The following is a 23127-nucleotide window of genomic DNA, read 5'->3' on the forward strand; positions in this document are numbered from 1 at the left end:
GGGAGGTATGTAGAAAACAGGGATTTATAGACCAGTAAGCTTAACATCGGTAATGGGGAAAATTCTCGAATCCATTATCAAGGACTTTATAGCAGAGCATTTAGAAAGCAGTGGCAGGATCAGACAGAGGAAATCATGCTTGACAAATCTGTTGGGATTCTTTGAAGATGTCACTAGTAGAGTTGACAAAGGGGAGCCAGCTGATGTGGTATATTTGGATTTTCAGAAAGCATTTGACAAAGTCCCGCACAAGAGATTATCGTGTAAGATTAAAGCACATGGGATGAGGGGAAGTGTATTGAGATGGATAGAAAACTGGTTGGCAGAGAGGAAACAAGAGTAGGATTGAATGGGTGCTTTTCAAATTGGCAGGCAGTAACTAGTGGGGTGCCACAGGGAACAGTGCTAGAACCCCAGCTATTCACAATATATATTAATGATTTGGATGAAGGAACAAAATGTAACATCTCAAAGTTTGCAGATGATAGCAGGTTAGGTGGGAGGGTGAACGAGGATGCAGAGATCCTTCAGAATGATCTGGACAGGTTGAGTCAGTGGGCAAATCAATGGCAGATGCAGTATAATTTAAATAAATGAGAGGTTATTCGCTTTGGAAGCAAAAACAAGGCGGCAGATTACTACCCGAATGGCTGTAAATTGGGAGAGAGGAGTGTGCAGCGGGACCTGGGTGTCCTTGTGCACCAGAGACTGAAGGTAAGCATGCAGATGCAGCAGGCAGTAAAGGCGGCAAATGGCATGTTGGCCTTCATTGCGAGAAGTTGTGAGTACAGCAGCAGGGATGTGTTGTTGCAACTATACAGGGCCTTGGTGCGACCACACATAGAGTATTGTGTGCAGTTTTGGTCTTCTTTTCTGAGGATGGATGTTCTTGCTCTTGAGGGAGTGCAGCGAAGGTTTACCAGGCTGATTCCGGGGATGGCGGGTCTGATGTACGAGGAGAGATTGACTAGGTTTGGATTGTTTTTGCTGGAGTTCAGACAAATATGGGGGGGGATCTCAGACTTATAAAATTCTAACACAGGGTAGATGCAGGGAGGATATTCCTGATGGTGGGGGAGTCCAGAATAAGGGGTCACAGTCTGAGGATTCAGGGCAGACCATTTAGGACAGAGGTGAGGAGACATTTCTTTATCCAAAGAGTGGTGGGCCTGTGGAATTCATTACCACAGGAAATAGTTGATGCCAAAACATTGAATGTATTCAAGAGGAATAGGTGGCTGGCTATAGCATTTGGAGTGAATGGGGTCAAAGGTTATGGGGAAAAGCAAGATTAGGCTATTGAATTGGATGATCAGGCATGATCATAATGAATGGCGGAGCGGGCTCAAAGGGCCAAATGGCCTCCTCATATATTCTATGTTTCGATGAGGGCAAAATGGTTACTTTGAATTGTATAAGACACTAATTAAACCTCAGCTGCAGTATTGCATACAGTTCAGGGTGCAACCGCTTAAGCACTGGAGAGAGCACAGAAGAGGCTTACAGGAATGGTCCCAGCGGTGAGAAACTTCAGTAATGAGGATAGATTGGAGAAGTTGGGACTCTTTTCCTTGGAGAGAAGGTGGCTGAGAGGCGATTTGATGGAAGTATCCAAAATTAAGAGGGCTCTGAACAGAGTATTCTGGGGAAAACTGTTGCCTCTTGTGAAAGGATTGAGAAAGAAAGGGCACAGGTTTAAAATAGTTTGAAAGAAGCTAAAGCGACATTAGAAAAACCTTTTCACACCGCGAGTGGCTGAATGTATTTAGAAAGTAGTTGAACCGTTGTTTGCACCTGTAATGAGAGGTTTGATGCTTGTTTATGGAGACAAACACAATAACCATTGAACTTTCAATAATCAGGCAGGAAAACGTCAATGTGAACTGCAGATTTCCTGTGAAGCCTCAGACAATTTTAATGGCAGGATCTTATCAGCATGCAATTTGCTGGTTTCCCAGTCAAAGTGAGGGTGAAGGTGATATGTCACTGCTGCCCACTGACTGTCAGGGGGGCATCTCTGAGAACTCTGCGGTATGGAACCCAGGGCAAGTGAGGTACTCTGGCAAGGAAATCCTTGTCTAATGAATAGGGAAGAAATTGGGGGCAGTTTTGCTGCACGGGTTCTTTAAGGGGGGGGGGGTCGAAAAAGCATTCCTGCTCCCCTTAAACAAAAACACTTTACTTTATTGGTGCTCTACTGGCCCAGATACTGGGTGGAATTTTCCTGAAAAACGGTAAAATGTCAGGTTCCGACTGAAACCATGTTTGTCCCCAGAAACACACCCAGGTTTTCACTCCAGATCTTCTGACACTTCCGCCGGAAATCTACCAGCTCACCCGCCGCAGAATTGGAGCGGGCGAGGGTAGGACAATCTCCGCTTCACCTCATGCAGGAATTTCCAGACTCGCCTGAACGAGGCTGTAAAATCCCATCCTTTGTCAAAAATCAATTGCGGGGGGGGGGGGGGGGGTGGAAATGGTGGGTGGGAGAATGCGTCATTATTCTGGCAGGAGTGGGACCTGATGGAATTGGCAAGGATAGCTCCACAGCTGTCCTTTTTAAAGGGTGACCCAATCTCAAAGTAAAGAGAAACCCCCCCCCACAGCCATCTGGGAGATCTCCCACTCGAACCTCCATCCATCCTCATTGGCATCTTTCCCCAATGTCCTGCCATGTCCCTGACCATACAGGGGCTACATCTGCCTCTGGGCCCCCCGTGTGGACATCTTGAGAGGAGTCGGGATTCCTTCTGACACATCTGATGTCCCCAGAAGCAATGTCAGTAAGCCATTTACAAATATATGTTCACGCTCTCAATGGGCATGAACCTGATGATGCTGCTGGCAGCGGTACGGGGAAGCTCTCATTCTGCGATCTCCCTGGTGCAAATCCCATTGTGGCCCTCTCGCGGGAGTTTGCATGATTTGTGCCTGTGGCGAATGGGCCCTGAAAACTTCTTAATGGCTCCCAGCAGGTTTTTCCAGGCATGGATACTGGGGCCTTGTTCAGGTCTCAGGCTAAAATCACAATTTACAAGGGGCTCAAATGTGGCCATCAGAGCCTGTTCTGCGCATTTAAAAAACAATAGTCTAAAATATACAAGTGCAACCGGCCAGATTGGGGTGTCAAGGAATTACAAGTCTCCCGCACCATTCTAATTACTCCCCTGCCCCTCGTGGGTGTTAAATCTGAGCCCATTGCCTATGTGCTGATTATTTGATAAGCAGATTGGAGATCAAAGTGGCTACACTGAATGGTGAAAAAAATGTTTATTTTCAACTGGTGTTTGAGTCTCACTACCAATCACATCATAGAATGACATTGGTGTTGGAGGCTGTACAGCTGGATCACATGCACTTGTTATAAAAGGTCATCACAATAGCAAGGTTGGAGGTCAAGGGTCAAGAAAGACTATACATTCTAAACAAAACATTTCTACTTCATGCAACATAGATGGAAATTTACAGTGATAATAAATCATTTAAAGTTTTTTTTCTTAATTGTAATGCAAGTCAAATAATGATTCTCTAGTCAAACATCAGAATAGCTTTACAATTTGTTTCATGTTATGGTTCAGGTCAGAAACTGAAAGTGTTTTATGGAGCCTGCCAGAATCATATGTTTTATGACTTGAATTTGCCAGGATAAGCATAATATGTTTCACTTCAGGTATGATTCAAATGACCACTAGGGAGCTTTTATCAAACAAAGTTTAATTAAGAATATAGTTAACATGTTTAGTAAGAAAATTAGCAATAACTTTTATCAACTACAGCCAACAAAACAACCACAATAATGTATAACTCTTAACAAAGATGTTCCAATTAAAACCAATCCCATAAACAACACGTGATACTGGAATGGAGCCCTTTGGATGAATTATGCAATTCTCTTGATAGGCTCAGAACAGTGCGAATCAAAAAAGTTTCCCAGAACCCCAGGGAGAGACTGTGATCAAACAACCAGCAGCAGATTCTCCCCTTCAGAAAGGAAAGACCTTCTTTTCAGATAACCAGCAGGATTTCCAAATAAAACAGGAGAGAGAAACACTTCTTTTCAGCTTGCTGTCCCTTCTAAAAACTGACCTGCAGCTCAGAACTGAAAATGAAAGAGCTCCAGTCACCTGACCTGCCAACCAGTTTTCCTCCCAACAATACAGAATCATAAAACTAATCCCAAAAATACCTGGGGCCCCCACTTAAGGAGCAATAAAAGATCAGCAGCAATGAGAAACACTGAAGCAGTGAGAGTTCCAGAGACCATGATTTTTAAAAATTCTTACAGGTACACTAATGTCATACAGGACACTTTTTCTGTAATTTATAATAAAGAATAGCTTTTCTAAATATTTTCTACAAGTGGCATTGACAGGATAAAGGCAGCATGATGTTTGTTTTCTCCGAATAAAATCATTCATCTTGGAAACAATTACATTTTCCAGCACAAATCAATTTAAGATGAGAATTTGATGCTCGGATTTCAACTGCTGCAGTTTTAGAATCAAGATGAATTCTCAGATCACCAGGGAAGATGCAAGGCTGTGGAGTTCTTTTTGATTAAACAAAATAATTAATTGAAAATATTTTCATTTGGAGAAAGAAGTCAATTGAATTCCATAGATATTGCTGATGATCCAAGATATTTACCAGAGAAAAGTTCAATCCCAAAACCATTGCTCCAAATTGGTACATGGTCTATATTCTTGATGTCGCTTTACATTCTCACACACTTTACATGCGTATTCAGTCCAGGAAGGAGGATTCCTCAATGAGTAATATTTCCTCCATTTGAAGTAGTGCATGTACAAATCTTCATTACCATCCAGTTTGTGCAGGTAATCCGCAAGCTCTTTCGCTGAGTGGAAATCATCCACATGAATGAAAGAATCGCCCAGAACGTAATTTTCATAGTTTTTTCTAGGTGGCCCCAAGACCACAGGCACAGTGCCCAGACGTAAAGCATTGTAGAGCTTTTCAGTTATGTAATCCTTATGTATTGAATTCTCAAAGGAAAGGTAGAACTTACAACTGGATATGGTCGGATCAAATTTGTTATCACTCAGGCGTGATCCAAAGGCTTGGCCATAAGTGTTGATTTTAATGTATTTGCGGAATTCATTGTAGTACTTCACTCTGGCAAAATTTTTGTCCCAGTGGCTTACAACCCAACACACCAGACGGCTTTTACGAGGCAGTTTAAAATCTAATGGAACATTGTTTATTGTCAGTGACCGATAAGGTACTTCAATATCCGAATCCCGCCGATATGTCAAGGTCAGGTTGAAGAATTTGTTAAGTCCAGTCTTTTTCGGAGAGAGGCTCGGTGACTCCATATTCACCCAAACCCATTTCTGAAAAATTGGCCGAGGCGTTTTGGGCAGATTGGACAAGTCTCCACTTATGTCTGCGTGATGGAAAAGGACAGCGTGGGATTTGTTATAGAGGCTCCTATCTGCAGTCAAGCGACAGTTACGGATGTTAAACTTTGGTTCACAAGAACTGAGCTCAAATGGCTGACCCCAAGGCCAATGCCAAATGAGCACAATAGTTTCATTCTCTTCAACATGTGGCACAAAGGGTTTTTTCGCTTTGAGTTTTGCTGTGGCAGGTTTCAATGGAACATAAATATAGGTGTTAGGTGGTTTGACATAGAACATCATGGAGATGAAACAACTCAAAATGATGATGGAAATTAACAGGATGCGGCCAATCCCAATATTTGGTGCTGGTGTCATATTGTCTCCTGTGAAGGAAAAGAAGAAGATTATTAGGATACTGAGAGCACAGCAACTCTTCAATTTAAACTGCATCTTGACCCAGATCACTGGAACACAGCTCCCCGAATGGAATGTGTAATATTTACATTGAAGATATGAGAGAAGATAAAGAGAGTGGAAGAGGAGCAATGTTAAAATGGGAAAGGAGTGAACAAAATAATGTTTGGCATTGGTTTGGCTGCAGGGATCACTGGAAAGGTGACATATTTAGACATCAGTTTGTTTTGGGTCTCAACTCCAAATGTATTTGCCAAGGTTTACTGCCTTAGCCTTCAATCTACACAGAGTAACCACAAGGCAATGGAACTATTTGCCCACAGCTCAAGTTTGTTTCCTGAGTGCCAGGCTGTTTCCAAATGACAGAGCATTTCTGTAGGCCTCATTTCCTCCAAGTTCCTCTGAAGCTCTTGCCTGGGGCTGTGAGGGACTAGGTTCCATGTGTGACCATGAGGAGACACAGTTGAGGACTTGGAGGGGGAGACTTACACATTTGGGTCTCTGTTTTGCAATGCTGCTAGCCCGCAGTGTAGGCCGAAAATAATGAGAAACAAATGAACTGACAAAAAGTGAAAACAGGTCATAGAACATAGAACATTACAGCGCAGTACAGGCCCTTTGGCCCTCAATGTTGCGCCGACCAGTGAAACCAATCCAAAGCCCATCTAACCTATACTATTCCAATATCATCCATATGTTTATCCAATGACCATTTAAATGCCCTTAATGTTGGCGAGTCCACTACTGCTGCAGGCAGGGCATTCCACGCCCTTACTACTCTCCGAGTAAAGAACCTACCTCTGACATCTGTCCTATATCTATCACCCCTCAATTTAAAGATATGTCCCCTCGTGCTAGCTATCACCATCCGAGGAAAAAGGCTCTCATTATCCACCCTAACTAATTTTCTGATCATCTTGTATGCCTCTGTTAAGTCACCTCTTAACCTTCTTCTCTCTAACGAAAACAACCTCAAGTCCCTCAGCCTTTCCTCATAAGACCTTCCTACCATACCAGGCAACATCCTAGTAAATCACCTCTGCACCCTTTCCAATACTTCCACATCCTTCCTATAATGCGGTGACCAGAACTGTACACAATATTCCAAGTGCGGCCACACCAGAGTTTTGTACAGCTGCAACATGACCTCCTGGCTCCGAAACTCAATCCCTCTACCAATAAAAGCTAACACTCCGTACGCCTTCTTAACAACCCTATCAACCTGGGTGCCAACTTTCAGGGATCTATGCACATGGACACCGAGATCTCGCTGTTCATCCACACTACCAAGTATCTTACCATTAGCCCAGTACTCTGTAATCCTGTTACTCCTTCCAAAGTGAATCACTTCACACTTTACCGCATTGAACTCCATTTGCCACCTCTCAGCCCAGCACTGCAGCTTATCTATGTCCCTCTGTAACCTGCAACAACCTTCTGCACTGTCCACAACTCCACCGACTTTAGTGTCATCCGCAAATTTACTAACCCATCCTTCTACGCCCTCATCCAGGTCATTTATAAAAATGACAAACAGCAGTGGCCCCAAAACAGATCCTTGCGGTACACCACTAGTAACTGAACTCCAGGATGAACATTTCCCATCAACCATCACCCTCTGTCTTCTTACAGCTAGCCAATTCCTGATCCAAACCGCTAAATCACCCTCAATCCCATGCCTCCGTATCTTCTGCAATAGCTTACCGTGGGGAACCTTATCTAACGCTTTGCTGAAATCCATATACACCACATCAACTGCTTTACCCTCATCCACCTCTTTGGTCACCTTCTCAAAGAACTCAATAAGGTTTGTGAGGCACGCCCTACCCTTCACAAAACCGTGTTGACTATCCCTAATCAAATTATTCCTTTCTACATGATTATAAATCCTATCTCTTATAATCCTTTCCAAAACTTTGCCCACAACAGAAGTAAGGCTCACTGGTCTATAATTACCAGGGTTGTCTCCACTCCTTCTTGAACAAGGGGACAACATTTGCTATCCTCCAGTCTTCTGGCACTATTCCTGTCGACAATGACGACATAAAGATCAAAGCCAAAGGCTCTGCAATCTCCTCCCTAGCCACCCAGAGAATCCTGGGATAAATCCCATCCGGTCCAGGGGACTTATCTATTTTCACACTTTCCAGAATTGCTAACACCTCCTCCTTGTTAACCTCAATCCCATCTAGTCCAATAGCCTGTATCTCAGTATTCTCCTCGACAACATTGCCTTTTTCCTGCGTGAATGCTGATGAAAAATATTCATTTAGCGCCTCTCCTATCTCTTCAGGCTCCACGCACAACTTCCCACTACTGTCCTTGACTGGCCCTAATCTTACCCTAGTCATTCTTTTATTCCTGACATACCTATAGAAGGCTTTAGGGTTTTCCTTGATCCTACCTGCCAAAGACTTCTCATGTCCCCTCCTGGCTCTTCTTAAATCTTTCTTTAGGTCCTTCCTGGCTAACTTGTAACTCTCAAGCGCCCTAACTGAGCCTTCACGTCTCATCTTTACACAAGTCTCCTCCTTCCTCTTCACAAGAGATTCAACTTCTTTAGTAAACCACGGTTCCCTCACTCGACCGCTTCCTCCCTGCCTGACAGGTACATACTTATCAAGAACACCCAGTAGCTGTTCCTTGAACAAGTTCCACATTTCAATTGTGCCCATCCCCTGCAGTTTCCTTCCCCAACCTATGCATCCTAAATCTCGCCTAATCGCATCATAATTTCCTTTCCCCCAGCTATAACTCTTGCCCTTCGGTATATACCTATTCCTTTCCATCGCTAAAGTAAACGTAACCGAATTATTGTCACTATCACCAAAGTGCTCACCTACCTCCAAATCTAACACCTGGTCTGGTTCATTACCCAGTACCAAATCCAATGTGGCCTTGCCTCTTGTTGGCCTAACTACATACTGTGTCAGGAAACCCTCCTGCACACATTGGACAAAAACTGACCCTTCTAAAGTACTCGAACTATAGCTTTTCCAGTCAATATTTGCAAAGTTAAAGTCCCCCATAACAACTACCCTGTTACTTTCGCTCCTATCCAGAATCATCTTTGCAATCCTTTCCTTTACATCTCTGGAACTTTTCAAAGGCCTATAGAAATCTCCAAACAGGGTGACCTCTCCTTTCCTGTTTCTAACCTCAACTCAAGGTCAATCCTGCTCACCCACAGACTTGATGAATCACATCAACTGGTTGGATACACACATACTTAGGCAATTGGCCATTGCCAGGGATCTTACATGATTCTCACCAGTGAGGACCTACACCAGCTAGGCCGTTAAGGCAAGTGAGCCCGGACGAAAACGTCCTGGGATCATTAATAATATTTAAATTTAGATTTCAATATTAAAATCAACCTGATACCGCCAACAATTCAGGGCCAGTATCATTGCAAGAGGCGTGAACCTGGTCTTTCGCCTCACATACGATCTTACTGGCTCACCACACTGATCAACTGGCGTGACAAGCCAGTAAGAGTTTTAACAAGACCAGGTTAAAGTCCAACAGGTTTATTTGGTAGCAAATGCCATTAGCTTTCGGTGCGCTGCTCCTTCGTCAGATGGAGTGGATATCTGCTCTCAAACAGGGCACAGAGACACAAAATAAAGTTACTGAATACTGATTAGAATGCAAATCTTTACAGCTGATCAGGTCTTAAAGATACAGACAATGTGAGTGGAGGGAGCATTAGGCACAGGTTAAAGAAATGTGCATGGTCTCCAGACAGGACAGCCAGTGAGATACTGACAAGCCAGTAACTTTGTCCCCTGAATTTGGGTGTGTGGGGGTGAGCGTGAGAGACTGCAAGTGGGGGTGACAATGAAACTGAGTGAGGTTGTTGGGGTCTGTCTGCTTTATACCCAGTCTCAAGATGCTCACTCTCTCACCCTACATATTAACACAGACACACACACCCTTTCAAATCCCCCTCTTACATTCTGGTCACTGAGTACTTTAAAAAAAAATAAACTTAACAATTTATAACTAGCATTTATTTTGTTTGGCTCAGAATTCATTTCTTTCTTAAAAGCCCAACTTATTTTGGAATTCAATATATTGCTCTGACAATATAAATTGCCCCATTGGGAAGATGCAGCATGAGTTCATGAAGGGCAGGTCATGTTTGACGAATTTGGTGGAATTTTTTGGGAACATTACATGCACCGTGGACAACATGGAACCTGTGGAAGTGGTGTATCGGGATTTCCAGAAGGCATTTGACAAGATGACACACCAAAGGCTGCTGCACAAGATAAAGATGCATGGTGTTACGGGTAATGTATTAGCATGGATACAGGATTGGTTAACTAACAGAAAGCAAAGAGTGGGGGTAAATGGGTGTTTTTCTGATTGGCAATCAGTAACTAGTGGTGTGCCTCAGGGATCAGTGTTGGGACCGAAAATGTTTACGATTTACATAAATGATTTGGAGTCGGGTACCAAATGTAGCGTGTCAAAATTCGCGGATGACACTAAGATGAGTGGCAAAGTGTGCAGAGGAAGCTGAGAGTCTGCAAAAGGATATAAATAATCTAAGTGAGTGGGCAAGGGTCTGTCAGATAGAGTACAATATTGGTAGGAATAACAGCAAAATTGACTATTATTTAAATGGTAAAAAAATTGCAGCATGCTGCTGTGCAGAAGGTCCTGGGTGTCCTTGTGCAGGAATCACAAAACGTTGGTTTGCAGGTGATTAAGGCGGCAAATGTAATTTTGTCCTTTATTGCTAGAAGGATGGAGTTTAAAAACAGCAAGGTTATGTTGCAGCTGTATAAGGTGCTGGTGAGGCCACACCTAGAATATTGTGTACAGTTTTGGTCTCCTTACTTCAGAAAGGATATACTGGCACTGGAGGGGGTCATGATGTGGAGATGCCGGCGTTGAACTGGGGTAAGCACAGTAAGAAGTCTCACAACACCAGGTTAAAGTCCAACAGGTTTATTTGGTAGTAAATACCATAAGCTTTCGGAGCACAGCTCCTTCGTCAGATGGGGTGGATATCTGTTCTCCAACAGTGCACAGACTGTAACTTGATTTCTGTGTCTGTGCACTGTTGGAGAACAGATATCCAACGGTTGATGAAGGAAGGGCCGTGGATGTCGTCTATATGGATTTCAGTAAGGCATTTGACAAAGTCCCACATGGCAGGTTGGTTAAGAAGGTTAAGGCTCATGGGATACAAGGAGAAGTGGCTGGATGGGTGGAGAACTGGCTTGGCCATAGGAGACAGAGGGTAGTGGTTGAAGGGTCTTTTTCCGGCTGGAGGTCTGTGACCAGTGGTGTTCCGCAGGGCTCTGTACTGGGACCTCTGCTATTTGTGATATATATAAATGATTTGGAAGAAGGTGTAACTGGTGTAATCAGCAAGTTTGCGGATGACACGAAGATGGCTGGAATTGCGGATAGCGAAGAGCATTGTCGGGCAATACAGCAGGATATAGATAGGCTGGAAAATTGGGCGGAGAGGTGGCAGATGGAGTTTAATCCGGACAAATGCGAAGTGATGCATTTTGGAAGAAATAATGTAGGGAGGAGTTATACAAAAAATGGCAGAGTCATCAGGAGTATAGAAACACAGAGGGACCGAGGTGTGCAAGTCCACAAATCCTTGAAGGTGGCAACACAGGTGGAGAAGGTGGTGAAGAAGGCATATGGTATGCTTGCCTTTATAGGACGGGGTATAGAGTATAAAAGCTGGAGTCTGATGTTGCAGCTGTATAGAACGCTAGTTAGGCCACATTTGGAGTACTGCGTCCAGTTCTGGTCGCCGCAGTACCAGAAGGACGTGGAGGCGTTAGAGAGAGTGCAGAGAAGGTTTACCAGGATGTTGCCTGGTATGGAGGGTCTTAGCTATGAGGAGAGATTGGGTAGACTGGGGTTGTTCTCCTTGGAAAGACGGAGAATGAGGGGAGATCTAATAGAGGTGTACAAGATTATGAAGGGTATAGATAGGGTGAACAGTGGGAAGCTTTTTCCCAGGTCGGAGGTGACGATCACGAGGGGTCACGGGCTCAAGCTGAGAGGGGCGAAGTATAACTCAGATATCAGAGGGACGTTTTTTTACACAGAGGGTGGTGGGGGCCTGGAATGCGCTGCCAAGTAGGGTGGTGGAGGCAGGCACGCTGACATCGTTTAAGACTTACCTGGATAGTCACATGAGCAGCCTGGGAATGGAGGGATACAAACGATTGGTCTAGTTGGACCAAGGAGCGGCACAGGCTTGGAGGGCCGAAGGGCCTGTTTCCTGTGCTGTACTGTTCTTTGTTCTTTGGTGTTGTGAGACTTCTTACTGGAGGGGGTACAGAGGAGATTCACGAAGTTGATTCCAGAGTTGAGAGGGTTTGCTTTGAGGAGAGATTGAATAGACTGGGGCCATACTCATTGGAATCAGAAGAATGAGGGCAGATCTGATAGAAACGTACAAGATTATGAAGGGAATAGATAAGATAGAAGCAGAGAAGTTGTTTCCACTGGCGGGTGAAACTAGAAGTAGGGGGCATGGCCTCAAAATAAGGGGGAGCAGATTTAGGACTGAGTTGAGGAGGAACTTCTTTACACAAAGGGTTGTGAATCTGTGGAATTCCCTGCCCAATGAAGCAGTTGAGACTACCTCATTGAATGTTTTTAAGGCAAGGATAGATACATTTTTGAACAGTAAAGGAATTAAGGGTTTTGGTGAGCGGGCGGGCAAGTGGAGCTGAGTCCACAAAAAGATCAGCCATGATCTTATTGAATGGCAGAGTAGGCTTGAGGGGCCAGATGGCCTACTCCTGCTCCTAGTTCTTATGTTCTTATAGAACATAGAACATTACAGCGCAGTACAGGCCCTTCGGCCCTCGATGTTGCGCCGACCTGTGAAACCAATTCAAAGCCCATCTAAGCTACACTATTCCAATATCATCCATATGTTTATCCAATGACTATTTAAATGCCCTTAATGTTGGCGAGTCCACTACTGCTACAGGCAGGGCATTCCACGCCCTTACTACTCTCTGAGTGAAGAACCTACCTCTGACATCTGTCCTATATCTATCACCCCTCAATTTAAAGCTATGTCTCCTCGTGCTAGCTATCATCATCCGAGGAAAAAGGCTCTCACTATCCACCCTGTTTAATCTTCTGATCATCTTGTATGCCTCTATTAAGTCACCTCTTAACCTTCTTCGCTCTAATGAAAACAACCTCAAGTCCCTCAGCCTTTCCTCATAAGACCTTCCCACCATACCAGGCAATATCCTGGTAAATCTCCTCTCCACCCTTTCCAATGCTTCCACATCTTTCCTATAATGCGGTGACCAGAACTGTACACAATACTCCAAGTGCGGCCGCACCAGAGTTTTGTACAGCTGCAACATGACCTCCTGGCTCCGAAACTCAATCCCTCGACCAATAAAAGCTAACACTCCGTACGCCTTCTTAACAACCCTATCAACCTGGGTGCCAACTTTCAGGGATCCATGCACATGGACACCCAGATCCCTCTGTTCATCCACACTACCAAGTATCTTACCATTAGCCCAGTACTCTGTAATCCTGTTACTTCTTCCAAAGTGAATCACCTCACACTTTTCCACATTGAACTCCATTTGCCACCTCTCAGCCCAGTGCTGCAGCTTATCTATGTCCCTCTGTAGCCTGCAACAGCCTTCCGCACTGTCCACAACTCCACCGACTTTAGTGTCATCTGCAAATTTACTAACCCATCCTTCTACGCCCTCATCCAGGTCATTTATAAAAATGACAAACAGCAGTGGCCCCAAAACAGATACCTGCGGTACACCACTAGTAACTGAACTCCAGGATGAACATTTCCCATCAACCACCACCCTCTGTCTGCTTACAGCTAGCCAATTCCTGATCCAAACCGCTAAATCACCCTCAATCCCATGTCTCCGTATCTTCTGCAATAGCTTACCATGGGGAACCTTATCAAACGCTTTTCTGAAATCCATATACACCACATCAACTGCTTTACCCTCATCCACCTCTTTGGTCATCTTTTCAAAGAACTCAATAAGGTTTGTGAGGCACGACCTACCCTTCACAAAACTGTGTTGACTATCCCTAACCAAATTATTCCTTTCTAGATGATTATAAATCCTATCTCTTATAATCCTTTCCAAAACTTTGCCCACACCCAGAAGTAAGGCTCACTGGTCTATAATTACCAGGTTTGTCTCTACTCCCCTTCTTGAACAAGGGGACAACATTTCTTAGGTTCTAATCCTTACCTTTTTGACATTTTTCATTATCCATTTGAGTGACGATACTGAGCAAATGTTGGGGAAGCTTGTTTATGTTTTGAGGTGTCAATGAGGCCTATTAAAATTGACTATCTCTCTGTTTGATCAACAGCCTCACACCTGTATTTTGAATTCTGAAGAATGAAGGCGGGGGTGGGGTGCAATTGAGGCCCTCAGAGGGTCTGGCACCGGGGAGGTGCCCCTGGGCATTGGCACCTTGGCAGTGCCAGCCTGTGCCCCTTGGCACTGCCCAAGGGGCAAAGTGCCAATGCCCAGGGGGCACCTAGGCACTGCCCATCAGGCATGGGGCAATGCCAAGGGTGCGGGGCCTGGTGGGGTGGGTGTGTGGTTTCCCACTACCACTCTGCAAGCAGGATCGGTGAGGGAGGGAGGGAGGCCAGTGATCGGTCCGTTGGGGGGGGGGGTGGGGCGGGGCGGTGAGAGAGCTGGCGTTGCGGAGCTGACCAGCAATTGGGAAGCCGACAGACAGGGGCCACTGCACATGCACCTGGTCAGCCCTGCAAACCCCCATTGCTGCCCTTCTGACCCCCACATTCCCCGATCGCCGAATTCCTAGACCTCCCCTAGCCAGCCTCTGTTTCCCCCCCCCCAAAAACCCCCAACAGTCCCAATCTCCCCAGCACCAACCACCACCTCCCTTCCCGGACAGCTCCGACCCTCGCACACACCCTCTCCTACCCTTCCCCCACCCCCCCCACCTGATCCCAATGACCAGCCCCGATCACCCTCAATCCACCAATGATCCCAATGCAGAGTGGCAGAGTGGCAGAGTGGCAGAGTGGCAGAGTGGCAGAGTGGCAGCGGGTCCCCCCCCGCCCCCCCCCACCAACCACACCCACCGATTGCCCCCAATTGGGGTTCATTTGTTCTGAAAGTATGAATGTGATTACTGCGTGTGCCTGAATTTTCAGTCGTGAATTGTAAGTTTGCAGTATTCCATCTTTAAAAACCTATAACTATGAGAGAGCACTGAGAATTAACTGTTTAAAATGTACAGCTGTGAGAATCTGTGTGTTGCTTTTAATTTATGTGGGTGTTCATGGGTGTGTTTTAATAAAATATGAAGATTGTAAATGACATGACTCAGATCAAGGCACGTTTCACTGGATGTATGTAAATAGTTAGACATTAAACAAAAATTCCATATTTCCCATCAGCCACAAAGTTCAGATATGGTTGCAAGAATAAATTGAACATTCAATAAAGCATGAGCAAAGGCCATCCAGGATACAGGGTGAGGTTGGGCAGGCTTACTGCCCAGAATATTAATGGGGCTGGGAGCAAAGAGAAGGACTTAGTGGAGTTTGGGAAAAGGTGTGTAGATAGTTTGGGTCATGTTGAGATCAAAAAGGAGATGTTATTGGGGTTCTTGAGAAACATTAAGGTAGACAAGTCTCCAGGGCCTGATGTGATATACCCCAGAATACTGAGAGAGGCAAGGGAGGAAATTGCTGGGGCCTTGAGAGAAATCTTTGTATCCTCACTGGCTACAGGGAAGGTCCCAGAGGACTGGAGAATAGCCAATGTTGTTCCTTTGTTTACAAGAATAATCCAGGTAATTACAGGCCAGTGAGCCTTACGTCAATGATAGGGCAATTATTGGAGAGGATTCTTCGAGACAGGATTTACTCCCACTTGGAAGTAAGTGGACATATTAGCGAGAGGTAACATGCTTTGTGAAGAGGAAGTCGTGCCTCACTAACTTGATTGAGCTTTGAGGAAGTGACAAAGATGATTGATGAGGGTAGGGCAGTGGATGTTGTCTACATGGACTTCAGTAAGGCCTTTGACAAGGTCCCTCATGGCAGACTGGTGCAGAAGGTGAAGTCGCATGGAATCAGAGGTGAGCTGGCAAGGTGGATACAGAATTGGCTCGGTCATAGAAGACAGAGGGTAGCAGTGGAAGGGTGCGTTTCTGAATGGAGGGCTGTGACAAGTGGCGTTCCTCAGGGATCAGTGCTGGGACCTTTGCTGCTTGTATTATAAACATAAATGATTTGGGAGGAAAGTGTAACTGGTTTGATTAGTAAGTTTGCGGATGACAAAGGTTGGTGGATTTGCGGATAGCAATGAGGACCATCAGAGAATACAGCAGGATATGGATCGGTTGGAGATTTGGGCGGAGAGATGGCAGATGGAGTTTAATCCGGGCAAATGGGAGGTAATGCATTTTGGAAGGTCTAATACAGACAGGAAATGTACAGTAAATGGCAGATCCCTTAAGAGCACTGAAAGGCAGAGGATCTGTGTGTACAGGTACATAGGTCACTGAAAGTGGCAATGCAGGTGGAGAAGATAGTCAAGGCGGCATACGAAATGCTTGCCTTCATTAGCCGGGGCATTGAGTTTAAAAGTTGGCAAGTCATGTTGCAGCTTTATAGGACCTTAGTTAGGCCGCACTTAGACTATAATGCTCAATTCTGGTCGTCACACTACCAGAAGGATGTGGAGGCTTTGGAGAGGGTACAGAAAAGATTTACTAGGATGTTGCCTGGTGTGGAGGGCATTAGCTATGAGGAGAGGTTGGAGAAACTTGGTTTGTTCTCACTGGAACGATGGAGGTTGAGGGGCGACTTGATAGAAGTCTACAAGGTTATGAAGGGCATGGACAGAGTGGGTAGTCAGAAGCTTTTTCCCCAGGGTGGAAGAGTCAATTACTAGGGGGCATCGGTTTAAGGTGCGGGGGCAAGTTTTAAAAGAGATGTATGAGGCAAGTTTTTCCACACGGAGGGCGGTGGGTGCCTGGAACTTGCTGCCAGAGGTAGTGGAAGCAGATACGATGGTGAGTTTTAAGAGGTGTTTTGACAAATACATAAATAGGATGGGAAGTCCCCCATGATTATTGTAATATTGCCTTTTCTATCTCCGGATTGATTTTCCGCCCCACATCCTGACTACTGCTAGTTTAATCCCATGGACTTTAGTTTTGCTCACACATAGCTTGCCACATCATTAATCAAACATCACCAGGAAAAGGAAGCTCCTGTAAAGTAGTTAGTGACTTGCTAAACCTGTTCTCTCTCATTATTGCCCAATTGCAGGCCTCCAGTCAATATGACGCACATATTATAGGAAAAAGACAGCCCAGGAAGGGTCTGCTGGTAATTTTGTGGTTAGGTTTTGTACAGAATGAATTTAATTATGATCCTATTCACAAATTGAACCCTAGTGCTGCTGCTGAGCAGATGATTTACATCAAAACCGTCCATTTTTCCTGGATCAAAACATCTTGTTGACTAACTGAAGTGACTAAATTTGACTCAACACATTACAATTTAGACATGGTAAGAAGTCTCACAACACCAGGTTAAAGTCCAACAGGTTTATTTGGAATCACGAACTTTTGGAGCACTGATCTTGGGTTCATGTCACACTACATGTAACCCCCACCATTTGGTCTGGGCTTGCAAAATCCTACTAATGTCCTGGCTTGAGACAATTCACACCTCTTTAACCTGTGATTATCCCTCTCTTCACTCGCACAGTCTGTACCTGTAAAGATTGCATTCCAACCATTATCTTACAATTGTGTCTTTGTCTATATATGCTGTGTTTGTGACACCTACCTCTCCACTCACCATGAAGGAGCAGTGCTCCAAAAGCTCGTGATTCCAAATAAAACTGTTAGACTTTAACCTGGCGTTGTGAGACTTCTTACTGTGCCAACCCCAGTCCAACACCAGCATCTCCACATCACAACTTAGAAGCAATTCTTACAGCTTTGGGCCATGTTCGGCTGAAAGGAATAAGCTTTGAAAATAATTTTCACTCAAAACATATGTTTTATATAATAAGAGTAAACTATTGTGGGTGCTGAAATTAAGAAAAAAGTGCTGGAAAAACTCAGCAAGTCTGGCAGCATCTGCGGACAGAGAAATAATCAACATTGAGTGTCCATTATGGTGCTTAATTCGAACTAGAGAGGTAGAAATGTGGTGGGCTTTATGTTGCTGTTTAAGGTTTAATGAAGCTATCATTTTATAATCAGTGACACATGATCCCACTAGAACCTACAAATATCATGTGCAAATTCATAAATCTCTAAAGCTTAAGATAATTGGAATGGGAGAAATGATTAGGTGGTGCGCAATCTACTATAATTATGGATGGAAAGTTGAAACTTGATCTGAAGTTCTTTAAGCAAACCATCTGGAATTCTATGTGCCTTGTGTTTAATAATCATGCTACAATTAATACTGTATGATATTCTCCAGTGATTGGTTTATGGAATGGACTCAGAACACAATCTGCAAGGTCTCAATTTGGTTTGCTTTCTTTCTTTAAAATAATGGCCAGGATTCTCCCAGCCTGCTATACTGCTGAAGTAGCAGTATTACTCTTCTATTTCCTTCAAGGTCACAAGGTCAGATTAATCCTCCACATAGTTCTTTAGTACCACAACTTACAGCTAGCCAACAACTAGTGTGGAATCGCTCCCCTAACCATGGGTGATAAAATAAATGTACTCACCAGACTTGGAGCCACATAGTCGCAATGCCAATTATAGGAGGGAAATAAAGTGAGTTGAGCCTTGGAGACTGTGTCAAACTTCAAGAAAAGCTTTTATTCAACATGCAAGAGGGAGAGCTGGACTCTGGCCTGAAATCTCAGGTTGCCTGCGAGTCCTTCTCTGTCTCTTTAAGACCTGGCTGGCTGTAGGGATTCGCATTCTAATCAGTAATCTGCAACTTGATTTTGTGTTTGTTTGCACTGTTTGAGAGCACATTTCCACTCCATCTGACGAAGGAGCAGTGCTCCGAAAGCTTATGGTATTTGCTACCAAATAAACCTGTTGGACTTTAACCTGGTGTTGTGAGACTTCTTACTCTTAGATTTGTACAGGTTAATATACTTTTTCATGTCACAAAGGTTTATATTAGCATATTAATTCCTTGAGTTGGATACAAGATGGTTCTTCCAATCTCGTTATGCAGACTGCATTGTTCAGTACAACTTTGTTAATCAGTCTGTTGGACAGTTCCATTTACTCGATTATAATGTCAAAGCGTTGTATTTGCCCAACTGTTGTACACAATGATGTGTAAATCATTCCCCCCCTCTGCTAGATGACCATGTTTTATAGAAGACTATGCCCTCCCTAGACTATATGGAGCCTGGCTGTCTTAATGCTGTCGTGATAATTCAGAATGATCTCCTGCACATCAGAAATTGATAGCATGCGTTAATCATTATCTGTGGCTGAGCAGGCCTCTAGCTGTCTGCGTTAACCCTTTCCTTCCCTCTGGTGAGGCCTGGCTGTCTGGGCTTGCTCTACGTAGCCCTGCATGTATTACACTGAAATTAAATAAAATATGAACTGACATATAAATTAAAATATAAAAGACACAATCCCTGATATTGCCCTACAACAAACTGTCTTTAAAACAATCAGAATGGTATTATACATTATGATACTTTGCAAAGGAGTTGCAGATCGTGCCTTACGAGCCTGGTGGAGTTCTTCGAAAATGTGATTAAACACATTCATAGAAATCATGGAAACCCTACAGTACAGAAAGAGGCCATTCGGCCCATCGAGTCTGCACCGACCACAATCCCACCCAGGGCCTACCCCCATATCCCGACATATTTTACCCGCTAATCCCTCTAATCTATGCATCCCAGGACACTAAGGGGCAAATTTAGCATGGCCAATCAACCTAACCTGCACATCTTTGGACTGTGGGAGGAAACGGAACACCCGGAGGAAACCCACGCAGACACGAGGAGAACGTGCAAACTCCATACAGATAGTGACCCAAGCCGGGAATCGAACCCAGGTCCCTGGAGCTGTGAAGCAGCAGTGCTAACCACTGTGCTACCGTGCCGCCCATTGACGAAGGGAAAGCGGTAGATGTGGTTTATATGGATTTTAGCAAGGCGTTCGATAAGGTCCCCCATGCCAGGCTTCTCGAAAAAGTGAGAGGGCATGGGATCCAAGGAGCTGCTGCCCTGTGGATCCAGAACTGGCTTGCCCAAAGGAGGCAGAGAGTGGGTATAGATGGGTCTTTTTCTAAATGGAGGTCGACCACCAGTGGTGTGCCCCAGAAATCTGTTCTGGGACCCTTGCTGTTTGTCATTTTCATAAATGACCTGGATGAGGAAGTGGAGGGATGGATTGGTAAGTTTGCCGATGACACGAAGGTTGGTGGGGTTGTGGATAGTCTGGAGGGATGTCAGAAGTTACAGAGGGACATAGATAGGATGCAAGACTGGGCGGAGAAGTGGCAGATGGACTTCAACCCAGATAAATGTGTAGTGGTCCATTTTGGCAGGTCAAATGGGATGAAGGAGTACAATATAAAGGGAAAGACTCTTAGTACTGTAGAGGATCAGGAGGACCTTGGGGTCCGGGTCCATAGGACTCTAAAATCGGCCCCGCAGGTGGAGGAGGTGGTTAAGAAGGCGTATGGTGTGCTGGCCTTCATCAATCGAGGGATTGAGTTTAGGAGTCCGGGGATAATGATGCAGCTATATAAGACCCTCGTCAGACCCCACTTGGAGTACTGTGCTCAGTTCTGGTCGCTTCATTACAGGAAGGATGTGGAAAAGATAGAAAGGGTGCAGAGGAGATTTACAAGGATGTTGCCTAGATTGAGTGGCATGCCTTATGAGGATAGGCTGAGGGAGCTCGGTCTTTTCTCCTTGGAGAGACGTAGGATGAGAGGAGACTTAATATAGGTATATAAGATGTTGAGAGGCATAGATTGGGTGGACTCTCAGAGGCTTTTTCCCAGGGTGGAAATGGCTGTTACGAGAGGACACAGGTTTAAGGTGCTGGAGGGTAGGTACAGGGGAAATGTTAGGGGGAAGTTTTTCACACAGAGGGTGGTGGGCGAGTGGAATCGGCTGCCATCAGTGGTGGTGGAGGCAAACTCAATAGGGTCTTTTAAGAGACTCCTGGATGAGTACATGGGACTTAATAGGATGGAGGGTTATAGTTAGGCCTAAAAGGTAGGGATATGTTCGGCACAACTTGTGGGCCGAAGGGCCTGTTTTGAGCTGTAGTTTTTCTATGTTTCTATGTTTCTAAAACATTGAATATATTCAAGAGGCGGCTGGATATATCACTTGGGGTGAACGGGATCAAAGGTTATGGGGAAAAAGCAGGATTAGGCTATTGAGTTGGATGATCAGCCATGATCATGATGAAAGGCGGAGCAGGCTATTTCTCAACAATTGGCTAAGGTGGGCTTTCAATTTGTAATGTATAAAAAATGGGTCTCGGGAAGCCATTTTGAGTAAGGACAGGCATAGAGGAAGAGGGGCGGGGCAGAGTCAGAGAGAGATGTGAAGAGAGATGTAAAGAGAAACATTTGATTTGATTTATTATTGTCACATGTATTCGTATATAATGAAAAGTTTCTTGTGTGCTATACAGACAAAGCATACTGTACTGTACTGTACAAAGAGAAGAAAAGGAGAGAGTGCAGAATGTAGTGTTACAGTCATAGCTAGGGTGCAGAGAAAGATCAATTTAATACGAGGTAGGTCGATTCAACAGTCTGATGGTAGCAGGGAAGAAGCTGTTCTTGAGTTGGTTGGTATGTATCCTCAGACGTTTGTATATTTTTCCCGACGGAAGAAGGTGGAAGACAATATGTATGCTGGCTGCTTTTCCGAGGCAGCGGGAAGTCTCAAAGGAGTCAATGGGTGGGAGGCTGGTTTGAGTGATGGACTGGGCTTCATTCACAACCCTTTGTAGTTTCTTGCGGTCTTGGACAGAGCAGGAGCCATACCAAAAGTTGGTGAGAGTCATAGTGGACATACCAAATTTCCTTAATCTTCTGAGAAAGTAGAGGCGTTGGTGGGCTTTCTTAACTACTGTGTTGGCATGGGGGGACCAGGGCAGGTTGTTGGTGATCTGGACACCTACAAATTTGAAGCTCTTGACCATTTCTACATCACCTCCATTGATGTAAATAGGGGCATGCCCTCCTCTTCCTGAAGTCGATGACAATCTCCTTCGTTTTGTTGACATTGAGGGAGAGATTATTGTTGCCGCACCAGTTCACCAGATTCTCTACCTCTTTCCTGTACTCTGTCTCATCATTGTTTGAGATCCAACCCATTATGATGGTGGCATCAGCAAACTTGAAAATTGAGTTGGAGGGGAATTTGGCCACACAGATGTGGGTAGCAAGGGGGAGAGAGAGAGATGTTTACAGGAGGCAGAGGCAGTGAAGAAGAGAAATGGGGAGAGACAGATGTTTATGGAAATGTTGTTCAGAGTTGTCACTTCACAACTTGGTCTGAGAAAGGTGGTGAGAAGTGTGTTTAATCTTTAAAGTTAAGCTTTCTTCTCTTACTGTCAATTACTGCTAATTGCTGTTAATTGATACTTTGATTTTTATCTTTCTGATTTGTTACCTGTTTAATGATCAATAAACTTTCTGAATTCATCATATGAAGTATTCTTTCTTGCCATATGGTTAAGTCTCCAGAATCTGATGTAATTTATGATTGGGGCATGGTTGCAAAAAATCAACCCCGTAAGTCTTAGTTCACGTAAATTAAAACATCTTGTAGCCGTTTATGTTCACAGTTTACGTGAGCTCAAATCCCGCCAATGTGTTCATTGTTTAATGACAGTGATACTAATCTGACTTTTGCAACTTAACTTTGGGCCTACCTGCTTCTCAGGTCTTCTTGGTGCTCACCATTGAAAGCAAGGTGAGAACATAGCAATAATTAAGGGGATTGAAGGCATGACAAGGAAATAACCAAAAAGTACTGAAATTTCACAGCTTCCTTCCTGGCTGATTATGTGAAAGGATTTGCACCGTACTTTCTCCGTGGTTTCAATTGAGATGTCCAGCATTTCAAGTGAGACTTTCAGCCAGGGTCCCCCTGTCCACTCAGGTTGACATTAAGGATCTGAGGGCACTGTTTCAGGGAACAACAGGGAATTTATCCCTCGTAACCTGACCAAGATCTATCCCTCAATCGATATCAAAGAAACACGGTATAAAAGGTATGGATAAAGTCGATGTGGAGCGGATGCTTCCACTGGTGGGGTATTCTAGGACGAGAGCTCATAGTCTTAGGATAAGGGGTAGCAAATTTAA

At 44.5% G+C, this 23127-nt stretch overlaps 1 protein-coding gene across 1 annotated transcript in view; it reads right to left on the bottom strand.

Annotated features, from left to right (window-relative positions):
• Positions 1-3260: 3260 nt before the first annotated feature.
• LOC144493561 (4-galactosyl-N-acetylglucosaminide 3-alpha-L-fucosyltransferase 9-like) overlaps positions 3261-23127 on the bottom strand; it is a 185975-nt gene continuing 166108 nt past the window's right edge. The window contains exon 2 of the mRNA XM_078212655.1: positions 3261-5743. Coding sequence (XP_078068781.1) covers positions 4659-5735 — 1077 coding nt within the window. The 5' untranslated portion in view covers positions 5736-5743 and the 3' untranslated portion in view covers positions 3261-4658. The remainder of the gene's footprint in view (positions 5744-23127) is intronic.

Source organism: Mustelus asterias, chromosome 5 (genome assembly GCF_964213995.1).
Source record: "Mustelus asterias chromosome 5, sMusAst1.hap1.1, whole genome shotgun sequence".
Taxonomy (NCBI): Eukaryota; Metazoa; Chordata; class Chondrichthyes; order Carcharhiniformes; family Triakidae; genus Mustelus; species Mustelus asterias.